This window comes from Patagioenas fasciata, chromosome 2, assembly GCF_037038585.1.
Source record: "Patagioenas fasciata isolate bPatFas1 chromosome 2, bPatFas1.hap1, whole genome shotgun sequence".
Classification (NCBI taxonomy): Eukaryota; Metazoa; Chordata; class Aves; order Columbiformes; family Columbidae; genus Patagioenas; species Patagioenas fasciata.
The window spans coordinates 93,782,887-93,799,984 of NC_092521.1; the positions used below are offsets into that span (position 1 = coordinate 93,782,887).

Sequence of the window (17,098 nt, forward strand, 5' to 3'; positions counted from 1 at the left end):
AGAAAGGCAGGGTGACTGTTGCAGCCCAATTTGCAGTATGTGTCAATTGTGTATACTCCCAAGAACTGTATCTTTATAATCCATCCTTCTGCTTGTTATCAGAATTTCAAAACAAAACTGTCACCAAAGCAGATCAGTGCAATCCTTTTAAAAGTAATCCTGCTCAATTCTACCTGCTACACAGGGGAACAACAGCTTAGGTTGTAACTAAAGAAGATTTCTCTAGGGAGACCTTAGATGTGGCCTGTCAGTTCCCAAGAAAATGGTAGCAATTATTGACCTTGTTTTTCCTTTGCTCTAACAATCATTTAAAATGATAGTATGACCTGAGATGGAGCATATTTCCTTGAAGTGATGATGTGACAAGACTGTATGACTGTGAGGGAGTACATGAAAAGGAAATTAGTCAAAAATGAAAGGGTAGATAAATAATAAATAATAGCCTGAGTGAATAAATCACTTTCTCAGGCAAAGCAACAATCTTTGGGAACCAGTCCGGGCTTGAATAAGAGAAAGTTTTACTTGGAACAAGAAGGTCCTTAAGTTACAAGAAAATAACTTCAATGAGTTTTTTTACAGAGAGGTTAATTGTGTTATGGTTGCTTCTTTAATGATCTGTTCACCTCTTGTTGACTTTACAAGGGGTTGGGAAGACAGATCAGTATCAGAATTAATTTTACATCAGCAACTGAAAGCCTTCTCAGCTTAACATACCTGCTTCCAAACAACTCAGCGTGGTAAAGGATGCCTAACCAAACTCCATAATGAAGAAGCAGTGTATCACTTCTCATTATATAAGGGCAAGACAGCCAGCTGCACTTTGAGAAGCATGAGGAAATAATCCTACCAGAGCAAGGGAGAATGATTACTCTTTTAAGGCTTTAGATTTACCAGATGATTTGCTTTTGGAACAGAATATTCCCCAGAGATGTGCCTGGGTTTACAGCATCTGCCCAATATGTGCTGTGTGTGCAACTCCACAGTTTTTTCAGCAAAAACCTTGCATCCTAAATTTAGACCCATACAATGAAGTAAAAAGAGGAGGACAGGGAGTAAATGAAAAGGTAGGGGAAAATTACAGCAACAAGTTTAGAAGTCAGCTCAGATTTCTTAGTATGCCACATCATGATAATTTTTGTTTTCCTTAGTATTTGCAGACAGGTTTTGCTGCTGCTGAGAAGCTGATTTTCTAAATTAGTATAATGTTTGCAGGGCTTTATTATGTACTTGGCGGACATGTTCGGCCATTTTTCTGGAGGAAGCAACGGAGACAAGCAGACAACATATCCTTTCTAGTACTGTGAAAATCTCTACTTAATTTTCTACTGTAACAAGCTTCAAGATCTAAGATGAATAGAAGATCCTAAGCCTCTGCACAGGATCTCATGGCTTGTTGGACAATGAACCTTGAAAAAAAAACCCAGCCTCAAAGGCAGGAGCTCTGGTTTTCCCACAATCCTGGCTGCCCAGTGAGACAAAGGGCACTCTATACTGAAAAAGTAGGTTTCTTGGTTGTCGTCCCAGCCGTCTGCAACATAACACTGTGTCCCCACGGCGGGGATTAATGTGCAAGGGACTGCTTGCTCCTCCTGTTACAGACAGGGAGGATCAAAAAAAGAATTTTCTAAAACGTGTTGTTCCCTTACTGAGGTTCTCCCTGACAGAACAGTTTTGCCTGACTTTCTTTAACAGCTCGTACCAGGGCTGTGGGGCTCTTGCCTGCTCTGTGGGGGACAAGGCAGGAGTCTAGTTCCTCTGGGCAGACATAAAAGTAGGGCTGTGGGGTCCTTTTTTTAAAAATACAGTAAATTAAGTTAAAATAAAATAGAAAAATATAAACAAGAAAATAAAGTGTTAGGTTTTTCTCTATATCTTACAGTCTTTGACAGACAGCTGTCAGTTGCCCTTCAAAAAACTATAAGTCAGAAACTGAACTTGCAAAATATTAACTAATTGACTGCTTAATTAAGACCTTTTTCCTGCAATGCTAATTCCCTTTACAGACATACTTTTGCTAAGGACAACAGTGTTAGAAGATTCAATACAGCCTGTGAAGCATATAACAAAAAGAAAGACTCTGAGATCTGTTGGAAAAACTGACAACTATATATATATATATATATATATATGTCATTAATACCTGTTTCAAACCAACAACTAATTCACCTAGTCAAGACATATGAGGTAAAAGGGGCTTCTAATATATATATAATGCTACAGGTACTTTATGTAAGAAAGTGGATGAGATGCACCACGTTTTGTTTACATAAAGTAACTGTGTACTGTATTTATAATCAATGTATTCTGAATTTCTGAAGTTCACTACTGTTAATTTCATCCTCCTGAAGTATTTTAAAATTGCCATAGCTACTGAATGTGTACAGAATAATGTTTTAAGTATAAACACTTCTAGGAGAACATAGACATTGTAGCACAGGATACCTTAGTTTTCCAGAAAACAGTAATTATCCTGAAAACACTTTCATCCTCACGAGCAAAACCATCTCCACTTGATGCAGTTATTGAAATGCACTGAACAGCTTACTAGACATAAATAAGCTCCAAATCTAAGCTAGAGAGCTGTTGTGTTTTAGGTACCCTGAGAGTTGCTGTGGTGGCTGGAGAGTTGGCTTCCTTTGGGCTGGGAACACCACCTCAGGCCTCCTGATGATGCTGGTTGTACGACTGCTCTGTAGTTCTGTTAAAGTGACTCTGGTTAGTTGAAACTATCCAAATAGGACCTCTTAAAATAAGTTATGCTAAGCTGGTGTGAGGTGTCATGCAGGACAGTGACCTGCAGCAAAGGGATGGTGCTGTGTGACTGGGAGTGGTAATCTCATCTGCTGGTGCAGCTGGAACAGGAGCAGACAGATTTTCAAATCCTTGGCTGGCTTTTGCAGTAAATTCTTTAGTATAGAGCTCCGAAACCAAACTCCTTCTGTCCTGCATGTTTACTGAGCTAAAACACCGAGTTCTTGTTTTCATAAATTCACACGCTCCAGAGCAGGGCTGTCAAACTCATCTTCACTGGGGGCCACATCAGCCTCACAGTTGCCTTCAAAGGGCCGAATGTATTTTTAGGATTGCATAAATATAACTACTCCTACATTTATGCAGTCCTGAAATTACATTCGGCCCTTTGAGGGTAACCGCAAGGCTGATGTGAGCCCCACTGAAAAGGAGTTTGATACCCCTGCTGTAGAGGTTAAAGTAATGTTTTCCCTGCCACTGTAAAACTAGAATGATATTTTAAAAGAATACCTGTAATTTAAGATTATTACTGACCTCTGTAAAGTCAGAAAACCCAGGAAGGAACAAAGTGGGATTAAAAACCGCAGAAACCAAATCTACAGTAATGCCTACATGTTTGCTTTGTTTCCCAAACCCTCTATTAAATGTCTTATTTAATCCTGGGATAAAGCTACTGAGATTAATTCTGCCCATCTATATTTCCTTTGTGAAAAATTGTACATATGAACATTTAGTGGGACTGGACTAACCACTTTCCCAAAGGCACGATGTGTCAAAATCTACCTCAATATATATACACGTGTGTATAAACTGCTCATGTTATTGAATGTAAAAGGTATAGAACAGGACATGTCCCACTTGCCTTGTCACATGGGAATGGACCTGGAAGAAGCAGGAGACTTACAAGTGGGTGGGTTCATTGTATAATTATAAGCCAACACCTATAGGTATATGCTGTGCTGGCTGCTGAAGGGACTAGCAGAGCTCCACATGGGTGCCATGGTTCACTTCGCCAGACTCACCAGACCCACTGCCAGGAGTGGATCCCTTGTATTTTAATTTCTCTTCACAACTTGGAATGAAGGAATCTGGCGAAGTAACTTCGCACTGCAGGTTAATGTGTATGTGTGCTTTCTATCCATTGCCCTGTATTTGATAAGACAGGTCACACTGTAGCCTGCTTTAGTCACAGCCTTAAGAGTTACAACATTCAATTTGTAGATTTGATCTTATAATCTAGGTGAAGGAAATCTGGTTATGTTTATTTGCCTATTAGAGAAATGGGTTGCTCTTGTTTTGCAGTAGGTTGCTACACCATTTCTTGCCTAGTTGCTGCCCAAATACGCAGACCCTTTCCTGAACTATTTATAGGGATGTAAGTGGAAAAAGGGGAAGAAAAAAGAATGGAAGAGCAGAAGGTGTTTGTAGCATGCTGCTGTGGATTAGAGAGACCAGATCCAAGCCTCTAAGGTTTCAGCCTTAATCTTCCAACACATGCAAAGCCTTTCAATTTCACTTTGAGGTCACTACCCATGTACAAAACAGTCTAACTGCTGTGTGAGGAATGCAGGTAAAAAACTCAGTACAGGAAGCTTTTCAATTAGTTTTGAGTATAATTGACTTTGGGAAAGAAACCTGAGGTTTTAGGTCAGTCAAAATATGTGCTTATAAAATCTAAGATCTGTACATAAAACTTAAACAGATTTCAAACTACTCAGTTTTAAAAACCATTTATCTTCTAATTTATTGGTTTGATGCTAGACTTCACTTACAAGTAGCTGCTGATTCAAAGAAGAAAAGTAAAACTAGAAAAATTTCAAGGGTTAAGCATGTCACAATATTTAATATTATGGAAAGAAAGCACAGCTGAAAGACATTCACTGCTTTAGTGGGTATGCTGGTCTTGCAATACCTTTTGTGTTTTCTTGATTATGTCTAGTATTAGAAGATGGACTTCCTTGGTAGAAAGCTTTTCACACAGCTTTCTTCATCATTCCAGGAGATAATCTGATAGGATCAGCCTAAGCTGGCCTGTAAAATCAAGTGTCATTGAAGTTGGGAATTCCATGTGGCATCATCTACACAAGAGTGCTGCACTACAGTGACTGCCACACCTGTGTGGACTGATTTAATTATTAATTGATTCTTAGAGCAAACAGCCATTGGAAAGATAGAGATCATGTGGAAAAATATTGTTTTCCCTTCATGGTTAAGTATTGATGAGTTTCAGTGCTGCCCTGTAGTGGACAGACTGTTGTCAATAGGAAAACAGAGTTGCTGGCAAGATCAGCTTGAACCATCTGAGACCGGATAAATACATCGCAGGCACTGATCAAGTACCTTTCTCCAGAAAATGAATATCCTCACAAGCTCCAGTTTCTAATAAGTGAAGATGATGCTCCAAGTATCTTTAGTTTTACTATGGTTTCATTTGCATTAAATGTGTGTTGTTGGGAATAACTATTTGAAGAGATGGCAATTTCTTACAAGTAAATGTAACAAGTGCATTTGTTTTACAGGACAAGTTAGAATTATCATTGATGGCACCTGCAGCTGATGTAAGTAAAACTATGGATATCCTTGAAGACAGATAAAATGGGAAGGTTCTATCCTCCTCCTCCTCCAAAGAAAGGAAGGAAAACTAACTACCAGACACACAATAAATGTTTTCCAGCAAAGTGTGTTGTCTGACAGAAATGGCAAAGGTAATTATGGTAAATCCAGTTCTTAAATAAAATGGAGAATAATTAAGGTGCTACCAAAACAAACAAACAAAAAAAGCAGCAACAAGAGACTTTCCTGTGGAAAACAGACTATAGTAAGAAATAAAGATCTGTGTTTAAGACTGTGCAATCTGTAAATATGGTATCACAGAATGTGAGCAAATCTGTGATAGCCATGAGAGTTGAGTAAGCAAATAAAATAAAAGAAATGCAATTATTCCTAGTTTTTAAGAAAAATCTATATATGGGAAATTATTTGTTTCAGGAAGATGCTAAGGAAGAAACCAGGAGGTGATGTCTGAAGATGTTCTTTGGTACGTTTCCCAGCTAGGTCTAAGTACTGTGTTATTTGAGGGCTCTAACTGAACGGAACCCTTCCTTCATTGTGACTATGCACATTGCTGCTTTGTAATTTAGACTCAGTTACTTGCAGTATTAACCTGAAGATCTGATCAACTGAATGTTGATTAAAATATATCCCAAACTGGCTTATTGAGTCAAGTGTAGACCATTTCAGGTAACAAATTCTCAAAACTTTTCTATATTCTACATTGACATATGAAGCGTCATAGGTGTTTAATGAACTGACTTTTCTTTCTGCTACACAGGTGCCCATGTTGCAGCAAGTGCTTTGTTATTTAGCTTAGTATTGTTAATTTACATGACATCATTGTTTCAACAGTAGTGTGTCTTCATCACTTAAATAACCACCCTATTGCATCCAACAAAAAGTGCTGAGAATCACATTTGTATCCATGTCTTTTCAATGTCATCCATATTTGCAGGAAGAGCACTGAGGGGTATGGGGATGCCTTTGTAAAGGAAACAAAAGCATATGAACCCTCAGATTTGCTGAAGACTAGGGCCTGGTATGGGTTTGTTTTCAGCTGATCAAGATGTTCCTTATCCTACTGAGTGCTCAGGAGTCATTGAGTACTTTTGAGTGCTTGCAGCATGCATACCAAGCTTCAGCAAGGCCTTAGGTTTAATGAGCCATAATTTTGAAATACTCACACTCTTTTAACTCATGAAAACAGACCTGGAGGAAAAACAGGATAATGCTGTGTTTTTTCTCCCTTCTACATCTGTTTTGGTGACAATGTTCTCTGGCTTGGATTTCAACTTTGCATCTTTCCATTAAAGCACTTTTTGATCTGAATTCTGTCATTTCCCAAAGGTGTTTTGCAAATAGAAGGAAATTACTTCCTGCTTGATGAAAAATAAATTATTTTGTGAAAAAAAAAGTATTAAATATATATATAGTTATGTTGGTAATTTAGTAAATGCAAAGGGGGGAAAAGTGATACTTTTTCCTCCAGGATACGCTGTGGGGAATATTTTTGAATTTTTCTTTTAGTTATTGTAAGCAAAATAACTCCAATGTAGTCTCTTATCTTTAAAGGTGTTTTTGCAGATACTATTAAAATACAGACTTACAAAGTCTCCAGGAGTAAGGAAGAAATAACTGCATTAAAACGAATAGATTCTCAGTATTGCTTTTCACTGACCTGAAAAGCTATTGGTACTTCACAGAGGAATAAAACTTAAATGCTAGCTTTTCTATTTCTCTGCACAAATTGCCTGGTTTTGATCCAAGCTTCAAATGTGTTTCAGCACCAAGAAATCACAAGCTGTATCTCACAAAGGGGAGCATGAACAACCTATGATACTTTTGACACATACCAGAAAAACTCAACAAATCTTAGAGAGGATATGTAACTACCCATCTGCCAGAAAAGAGAGCTCTGGAAATTGCGGAGGATGTCATAAAACTAGGAAAATGTGTAATTCTAACAGCTGAGAGATGCAGCTGTTCCTATAAGCATTGCATGGGATATTTTTCATAATATAAAAGCTTCTGAATTTGGGCAGGATGATAATTTTGAGTAGCCAGTCAGCAGTGCAAATTGATAAAACTGTTTTGTACAGCAAAGGATTTGAATAATAGATTGGCAATCACGCAAATATGAAACCAGACTCCATGTGTTTTCCTTCTGGAATTCATGGAATACTGACAAACAATGAAAAAAATTAAACTCTGTAAATAATAAAACACTGTTCTGCCACAAATACCAACTTCTAGCAGATGCGGAACTTGCACAACTTCACACCTGACCTTATAAACAGCAAAAGAAATAACTTGGCTGACTGCAGCCAGCAATTGGAGAGAAAGCGGGTGTGGATGGTATTATTCAGAACCCCCTCACCAAAAGATGTGCCAATTCCCTGACGCGGAAATCACCCTTGACAACTTTGCCAACCATTTATTCCCTGCCAGTTTGAAGGCGCTTTGCTTTTTGGAACAGTTTTATCCAAGCTCACAGCCAAATGCAAGAAACAAAGTATTTTTTTACTTTAAGCTGGCTGTAAAAATGCATATGTAATGTAGGGAAATTAAGAAACAGAATCTGATAGGTGTTTTCCAAAGTGTTACTTGAGAATACAAAACAACATTTAAATACGAAAATATATTCTTGTTCCATGAACTGGTCCTTAATTTTTTTTCTTCTGTTTCTCCCTTAAATCCTTGAGGCCAAAAACTTGGATTTCAAATGCTAATTCATGTTTTTAACTTAAATCATGATTAAAGGAGACTGGGTGAGGAAAGGAAAGAAAATGATATTGGGTTTTCAAGCTTAATAAGGAAGACAAAAAACAAGTATGGAAGGTCTCTTATGTCTCCTCCTCTGAAACAGTTCTAAATTTACCTCTTTAAAAACCTTAAATCAAGCTAATCAACTTCAAGGACACCTCTTCTTAAAAGTGTATGAAACCTCAATAACAAAGCACAGTCTGCTGGCACTGGATAAGAGGGTTCACAAGCTAATTAGCTTCCGTCCTCTGCTAACCCCAACAGTGGGTATCCTAGAGTTTAATCCACGTATAACTGGAATTTGAAAGCCCGAAACTCTTAAACCCGCTATACGATGGAAACACCCAGACTGGGCTTCTCTTAAAACCAAAATGCTAATGACCGTGCTGAATGGTAAGGCCTTAATGACACAAAAATGCCTGGAAATTGCATCTGTTGTTGTTACACGGGGGAAATAAAAACAACCGTAGACTTCTCTTTATGTGTGTAAGTTACTCCCCCCATTTGGTTGCTGTACCGTGTTGTCTTTGCTTGCTGCAAAGTGTCATGAATGGTAACTACTGACTGGCATATTTTAGGGGACTTTTAAGAACTGGGAAAAATGGCTTTGTTGTACTTCCTTACACTTGGTTTTAGGGTATCTATTTAAAACTCAGCCACCCTACTTCCAGTTGCAATTTCTTGCTATGTTTGGCTTTCAAATACAGACACAGAATAAGAAGTATTTCTTGTTTAATTTCTATATTTGTCCTTCTTGAGGGAAAAAAGCAAAATTTCTCTCTAGAGTGATGAAAATAATCTTAATTTTTTTTATTCTCTAATTACACATCTTCATGTAGTAATTTTTTGCCACATGGAGCTTTATTTCCTTCAGTTTGGGACATCTGACCTTTACTATTAATATTTTATCATGGTCAGTTTTGACTGAGGAAGAGGAAATGCAACACAGTTTGAACACATTAGCTGAAAGAACTTAGCATTTTAAAAAAATCACTCAGTTGTTGTTATATCGACATCTAATCAGAGTACTTTCAGTATTAATGCTAATATAAAGGTAATTATCATATTATTGAAGATGTAGGATGTAAATTTTTAACTCTTACCCTCCTAGATCTGAGCATAACTAGCCCAAAAAAACCTAAAGTGGTTCTTGGTGTTACTTAGGTGGATAAGAAGACTCACAGAAGATGTAACTATTCACTTTATTTTATATTGAACTCAACTTGTCAGCTGTGCAGCAGTCCTGTGGGTAAAGATGCAGTCAGTCAGATATTGTGGCCCATAAGGCAAGCCTTGTGGGGTGTATGCATGTAATGGATTTATAAGCTCAGCTGTCACCAAGCACTGACAAATTGGCTGATAAATTTGATACACCTGAAGCCTGAAGTGCGGCATTTATAAAGTGGCAGAGTTACAGTCTCACAAGATGTTTCTCCTCTGTTGCAGCTGAGCCATCCTTCTCATGCCCTTCCACAGTTCCTTCATGAGGCAGACTCATCCCAACAGCTTTCTGGCTCTGAACAACCATGGTACGCTTGGTTTTATCCTCCTAATTTCCCTCCCATCTCCTTTACCTTCTTTAATTATGAATCAGGCTGCACTTCTGCCATAGTACTTTGTCACTGAACATGGACTTCAGGCTCCCTTTGTAAAAGATTTGTTCTTAAATGTCTGTCTGTGCCTGGACTTCTAAATCAGTTTTACAGGCAGTGATTAATAAAAACTCTCATAAAGCATGGCATGAAAAAATCAGGCAAAAGCCCTACCTGATGGGATTTACACTTGAAGCTGGCTTAAATAAGGGAATAAAACAGCCCTTTATATTTACATTAATCCAGAGTTTGCTAATACCTAAAGAAAATATTGCTGCAGGTTTGGGGTTTTTTTTCCCCAAAACTTTTAATTGTGTCAGAAGTTCAACTGTAGAGTATTTTCATCTGATTAACTTCCTTCTTTAATAAAATCAAGAGGTGCAATTAAACTAAATGAACGTAAAATCGAGTGCCTAACAAACAACAGGATTCTGCTTATCCTCACAGGTCAGAGTGCTTCTAATGAAGATACAATTATCTGTCTTGAAGAATCAAAGCATCTTTCTAGAGATTAAAGGAATCAACACCAGAGTCAGCATGCCAGTTTTTACAAGCAGGTATCTACAAGTGAGTATACAAACAAAACACTTGACTCTTACTTCAGGTCCTGGAGTTTTTTTAACCACTCCTTTGTCACTGCACCATGTGCAAATATCTTCAGTGCCTGTACTTGAGTTTCTATGCAAGTATTTATGTCCTTTTGTCCTATATGCAGTTTCTGAGCATGTTTTCTCATAGCTTATTAATTCTTTATCAGATGACAAAACCCTGGCTTGCTGCTGTGGTTCTGGATGGCAGGGTGGCTGGTCTGCTACCTTTTCACTCTGCTGGTGCTCGACAGATCTTGTTGACAGTGGGTGCTGTAGCACTGGCTCCTTTGGCAGCCATGGATTTGTGCTGGATTGATCTCTGTCTACAGAAAACCTTCTCTTGCAGTTTGTGTGTCAGTATTAAGGGGCTGGAACATTGTTTTTGCAATACTCTTTTTCATGCTCAGCGCGATTAACAAGTACTAATGAATGATGAGGCAAGGGGGGTTTTTTTTGTTACTGCCAACAAAGCAAAGAGATTTGTTGATGTCTAGGGCCCGTTCTGTATGCCCTGCAATCAATGCGTGCCCACATCAAGCATCATGCCCTGGTATGGTGGCCATGATGCTTCTGAATGCTGAGAAGAGTTAGGTGTCTGTCTTCACTGATTTCAGATGACACTGGTTATCTATGTCTGTTAGGGAATTTAAAAGATATTCTAGCTCCTGTCTTTATAGCCCCTCTGTAAGTTGAATTATTGTAGAGGCACAGATACTTGAACTTATTAAATACAGCTTCCCACTCTTCTCTTGTTTATGCTTACCTTAGTGTTACCTAGCCTCTTTGTAAGCATTAGTCGCCATGTGCTGTGCAAGGTTATACACTCTCTTACTCCATAAAAGTGGGATTTGACCCCATGGAATATACGCTGACAAATCAAAATTTATAATCGGTTTAAAGTTCAAGGGTGCAGCCAAATCCTGAGCCAGTGTAACTTGACCTAGATTCACTGAAGTAGAGCTGCAATGAACTACATAAACAGAAGAACCATCCCACTGTGGTTGCCCTCCTATGGTGAGGATGACAAGGAAACACTTAAAGCCTGGTGAAGGCCATGGTTTGCTGCTTCAGCAAAATGAAGTTCCAGAAAAACAGGTTTCCTTATGTGGCTTTCTACAAATAATAGTGATTTAACACTCAGGATGCTGAGGACACTCTCTCAGCTGAGTTGAAGGGATACTAGCAACATACACCTGCTTTTTTTCTATGCCACTAGAAAAAGGACCACTAAAATGTTGTTCCCATTAATTGTCCCCAAAATCTATGTTTGTAATTCATTTGGTCCTGATACCTTTGATAGTATCCTTTGATGTCTGTGTGTCCTCCCGCCCCCAAGTGCCAGGTACACTTAGACGTTGATGTGCTGTAACTTTTAACCCTGCATTAGTGTCATTGCAGCAGTTTTCAACAAATGTTCAATTTTGGTTTTGGTAGCTAATGCTCCAATGGCACTATCTAAAAATTCTAGGGCAAATGCAACCTTTAGCCTTTGTACCACTTAAAGGATTTTCCCAAATCAGCCATTCTTCCCCCCAGAATGCTTGTATGTGTAAGTAACAAGCTTGTGAAATCTCAGGAACTTTTCAACACTAACATTATTGAAGAAACAGACAAGCAAAACTTGCTAATAGAAACACGTGTAGTTCTGAGTGGTGATTTCTGGATACTGCTGCCAGTTGCTTCAAAAATAATTTTGGGTTAATTAAACAGCTCTAAGAACCAGAAATAATAGGTTAAGGATAGATCTCAGCTATCATTTCCATTACTACAGAGTTGACAATGCCTATGTTACCAACATTTTTTTCCTTAATTTACACCTGTATAACTGACTTCATCTCAGTCCTGAAAGTAGTCAAAGTGAAATATTTTAACTGGCTCCAACGATTTCAACTTTATTTCAGGTTGACTCAGCTCTTCTGAGCACCTCTGTGTTAGCTGTACCAGTTACTGATAAATAATGCACATTTTCTTTTGGAACACCAGGTGTGTTTGTAGCTTCACTGTATCATAAGGAAGACATTATCAATGGCCATTATTAACTTGTGCAGTTATGGTAGTTTAGTCACATATTTTGTATTCATGTCTCACCCTGGATGATAAGAAATGTAAATTAAAAAATGTAGTGGAAAGTCATTCTGGAGTCCTAGATAGAATAAACTACTGCACCATTTCTGGTCTTTTTCAATAGGGTCTTCTGCTATTTATTATCCCAAGTCTGAGTTGATTGCAAAAACATTAAATAGGAGAGGACTCAAGTTACTTAATGGAATGGCTATTCGAATATTATTTATGTCTGAACCAGGACAGGGGGAATACAAATTGATTTCTATGCAAGGAAGGCAGAATTTACTATATATGATGCAAAGACATTTGAAAATAAAAAATAAATGTTCCATCATATGAAAGAAAAACTAGGTTCTGTTGTTAATTGTGTCCCAGGCTTCTCATACAACCAGCTTGGACAAATTTTCCAGCCCCGCTGTATCTCAGACTTTAAAGCTGCAAAATACCTGTATGATACTGTCCTACTTTGTAAGGTCAGCATTACACTTAATGCATTACTGTTTATAAACAGGGTGAGCTCCTTTGGGGGTGTTACTATGACTGCAAAGATACAATGTGCTGTGCGGAAATGGTCCTACTCGCTAAATAGGTGACTGTATTGTTGCACTTTAACTATCATAAATGCTAAACTGGAATGTAAAACTCTATTGTTCATTCGTTACATGGACAAAAAAAGGAAGTGTTCCACTGCAGATTGCATGACTAACACAAGACCTTCTACTAACATACTGCTAGGAATAATCTGTTTATGTAACATGCTCAAGCACACCTCAAAATACACCTGCTTGGAGCACGAAAGGGCAGAGGGGCCGCGGGTGCACCCCACGCTCCCGCAGCACCCCGGGGACCCTTGTGTGTGGGGGCTGCCCCCCACTTACTCCATCCACTCCGGCCCCATCCCTCCCTTCGCTATCCCCACTCGCCGCTCGGCTCCCCGCGTTGCACGGGTGTACACGGGGGTCCCTCCCCTTCCTCTGCCGCCTGACCGATGCCTCGCCGTGGGGTGGGGGGGGCAGCCGAGGGGGTGCCTCCCCACCCCCCGAAAAAGGACGCCCCAAACCTGATCCGTAGGAGAAGGGGGAAGGACAGCGGGGCCGTGCTTGCAGCTGGCCCCAGCGAAGCCGGGGGAAGGGGGCAGGGATGCAAGAGGAGCAGCGGCGGCTCGTCTGCATCCAACCCCGGGAGCGGGGGGCAGGGGTACAGCAGACGGCGGGGAAAGGTGGGGAGAGGGGGTCCCCTTTGGCGGCCGGGGGGACACTCACCATGGCGGCGAGGCGCTGTCCAGGGTATCGCTGGCCCGGCTCTGTTGGCGCTGCCCGCCGCGCCCCCGCTATAAGGCGCCGCCTCCTCCCCGGCCCCGCCGCGCCCGCCCCCGCCGGCGGCCGCAGGGCAGGGGGGCCGGATCCCGGCTGCCGGCGGCATCGCTGCGGTGAGCTGGCGGCGCTCCTCTGGGCCCCCGCCGTGCACCTGGCCGCGGGGAGGAGTGCAAAGAGGATGGGGAGGTGGTGGTGAGCAACCGCAGGGAGGTGAGAATGCGATAGTTGGGCAGGGGAAGAGGTTAGAGATGGTGTGTCACCACCCTAGGTGACACTGTGGATAGGGGCCACCGGCCTTTCACAAAAACTGTTGGGAAGATTCAATTCAGACTGGTCTCCATTGACAGGCCAATTTGAGAGCACATGAGGACACTGGCTGGCTACCATCATCCTGATGTGACCAGTTGTATCATATCTTGGGCTGCATCAAAAGGAGCATGGCCAGAAGGTTGAGGGGAGTGATTCTGCCCCTCTACTCTGCTCTGGTGGCACCCCACCTGGAGCAGCTCTGGAGCCCTCAGAGCAGGCAAGACATAGACCTGTTGGAGAGGGTCCAGGGGAGGGTCACAGAAAATGATCAGAGAGTGAGAACACCTCTGCTATGAGGACAGGCTGAGAGAGTTGGGGTTGTTCAGCCTGGAGAAGAGAAGGCTCCAGGGAGGCTTTATTGTGGCCTTTCAGTACTTGAAAGGGGCCTATAAGAAAGAGGGGGACAGACTTTTTAGCAGGGCGTGTTGTGACAGCACAAGGGGCAACAGTTTAAAACTAAAGGAGGGGAGATTCAGGCTAGATATGAGGAATAAATGTTTTACAATGAGGGTGGTGAAACACTGGCCCAGGTTGCCCAGAGAGGTGGTAGATGCCCCATCCCTGGAGACATTCCAGGCCAGGTTGGATGGGGCACTGAGCAACCTGATCTAGTTGAAGATGTCCCTGCTCATTGCAGGGGGGTTGGACTAGATGACCTTTGAAGGTCCCTTCCAACCCAAACTATTCTATGATTCCATGACAGGCCAGTTGGGGAGCAGTCAAGGACACTGGCTGGCTACTGTGACCCTGACGTGACTGGTTGTATTTAACAGAGGGTTTGATCTATAGCCCAGCACTCATATTTGCAGATTAAGTCCTCTGACCTGAAGCCTTGAATCCTCCATGCATTGTGTCAAAGTGAGATCAATGTCACCCCATTGCTGCTGTGGCAGCTCCCTGGATATCTGTCTGTTAAAGAGAAATTGATAAGCAACTGTTTATTTAGGTTGGCTAGAAAAGAGGCAAAAAATCACACAGAGCAAGAGCTACTGGCCCCAGCTCCACCACTGATATTAAGCAGAAAAAGGTTGTAGAAGATGAGAAGCTTTGTGCTTGGTGGCACAAGGACAAAATTTCATGCCTTCAAAACTGACTTTTTTTTCTAAATGCTAACAAAGCCTTATACCTCCTATTAAACATTTATTTAAACTATTGAAGCTTGTTGACAATGTCCTGCTTATTTTCCCGTTTTTAATAAAGCAGTCTATGGCATGGGAAATCAAAATAATCTTTTTTAAATATTAAAATTATTCATTTTTGTTTTATTTTCTCAATGAGGATTTGCCAAAAAGGACATGTTTGTACACACACTCCCATTGCTGCCCTCTCAGTTCTGGCTGTTCAGAGTTTTGTTGACCAGGCCTCAGAGAATAGTCTTTCCTGGTTTCAGTGGCACAAGTGGGGGAAATAAGCTAAGGGGACCACGTGTGGTACAGGACAGGTAACATCTTCACAAACTGAAGTGTGCTTGATGTAGAGACAAGCTATATTTGTCCATAGTGTAGCACTGGTGTTCTAAACCTCAAGATTTCCTTCCTGGTAGGCTCTTTGTCCATGCACTTCTTCACCCCGTGCTTTCTCTTGGACCAAGAGGCAGAGATACACCAAAGGCTATGAGAATGGCTGTCTTCCCAGGGCTGCCTGCCCAGAAATCATACTGCCAAAAGCTCCACGTGAAAGCGTGTCCTCGTGTAACTTCTAGCCCACTTTTATAGACGTAGACTTGTTTGCTGGCACGTTAGTCTACGCTAAACTGCCACGATTCCTGAGGTCAACGTGTTAGCCTTTCCTCTAATTCATCTTTTTGATAGGTTATTCATTTAATTACTTCTCTGTTACTACAGACCATCTTGAAATATTGAAGAGAAATACTTTTTTGTAGCCATTCTATCCCCAAAGAAGTTGTTACCTAAGCAGAAAATTTTCCTCTTTGTCCAAGAGTTTACTCTTTAGGTGCTGTAGACCAAGGAGCACTTTGGAAGACAGAAAAACATGGTAGTGACTCAGTGCATTGGAATGCTTCAGCCCCACAATTTTTATTCTAATTTCTTTTTAGTTCAAACAGGGTGGAGTTAGATTGTCAAGCCAAATCCAGACATAAGAACATGGCAATACAAAATATTTTTTTCTTTATTCTTGCTTTTCTTTGTCTAAAACAGAAAGGAAACAGATGTTCAACTTTGGTAAAGATGTCACATTTCTAATTTCTTGAGCTCCTTGTACCTGACACATTCTATTAATATTAATTAATGTCATTTTCTTCTGTACTAGCAATTTTATTTTTTATCAAAACAAAAGTGTCTCCAATGAAGACACATATAGGAGGCAAATAGGATTCTAGTGGCATCTAAAGGAAGATGTAATAGTATTACGGATATTTTTAAAGCCTGTCTAATGACCTGAATTTAGACATTTAAGGGCTGTGGTAGGATTTGGATTCAACTGTTTTGTATGGAGGGCAATGCCATATATTTAGTTGGATCCCAGGCAGACCTCTACCAGGCGTGCTAGCTTTGAGTGGTTGCTGAACAGCACATTGTGCCAACAGGCAGGGCAGAAAAATAAATCAACACATGGAAAAATGGAATTGCTTAGTTCCAGCTGAAATTCTCTGGTAACAAGGAAGAGTAAGTGGAGGCAATTAAACCAGGACTTCATTCTGGGGTGTTGCTGTTACACAATGACTACTGTTTATGGTGAAATGCCACAGGGAGTTAGCTTGAGTCCTGCTGGTGTAGGGGCTGTTGTAGGTTGGACCTCATCACAAGCTGCCTAACTTACAGAATCACAGACTGGTTGAGGTTGGCAGGGACCTCTGGAGGTCACCTGGTCCAACCCACCTGCTCAAGCAGGGTTACCTAGAGCTGGCTGCCCAGGGCTGTGTCCAGTCAGGTTTTGAATATCTCTGCATCTTAGGAACAGCACCTTTGAGTTGCAATGACTTCACAGCTGTCAAGTCCCACTGGGTTTGCAGCTCAGCAGGAAACAAGATGGACCATGTACCACTGATCAGCCGGCTACTGGCAGCTCTCAACTCCTGCTAAGTTTCAATCAGCAGGATAAAGTTTTAGTTTAAGAAAGAAAAGTGAAATGAACCATGTCCCCCATTGCAAATCACTGCTCTTGATCACAGTCTCCTCCAAGTTGGGATTTAAACTGT

At 40.8% G+C, this 17,098-nt stretch overlaps 1 protein-coding gene across 1 annotated transcript in view; it reads right to left on the reverse strand.

Moving 5' to 3' along the window:
* ELOVL2 (ELOVL fatty acid elongase 2) overlaps positions 1 to 13,735 on the reverse strand; it is a 52,803-nt gene extending 39,068 nt beyond the window's left edge. The window contains 2 exon segments of the mRNA XM_065832958.2: positions 13,576 to 13,713; positions 13,715 to 13,735. Of these exon segments, the coding sequence (XP_065689030.1) occupies positions 13,576 to 13,713; positions 13,715 to 13,735 (159 nt within the window).
* Positions 13,736 to 17,098: the final 3,363 nt, after the last annotated feature.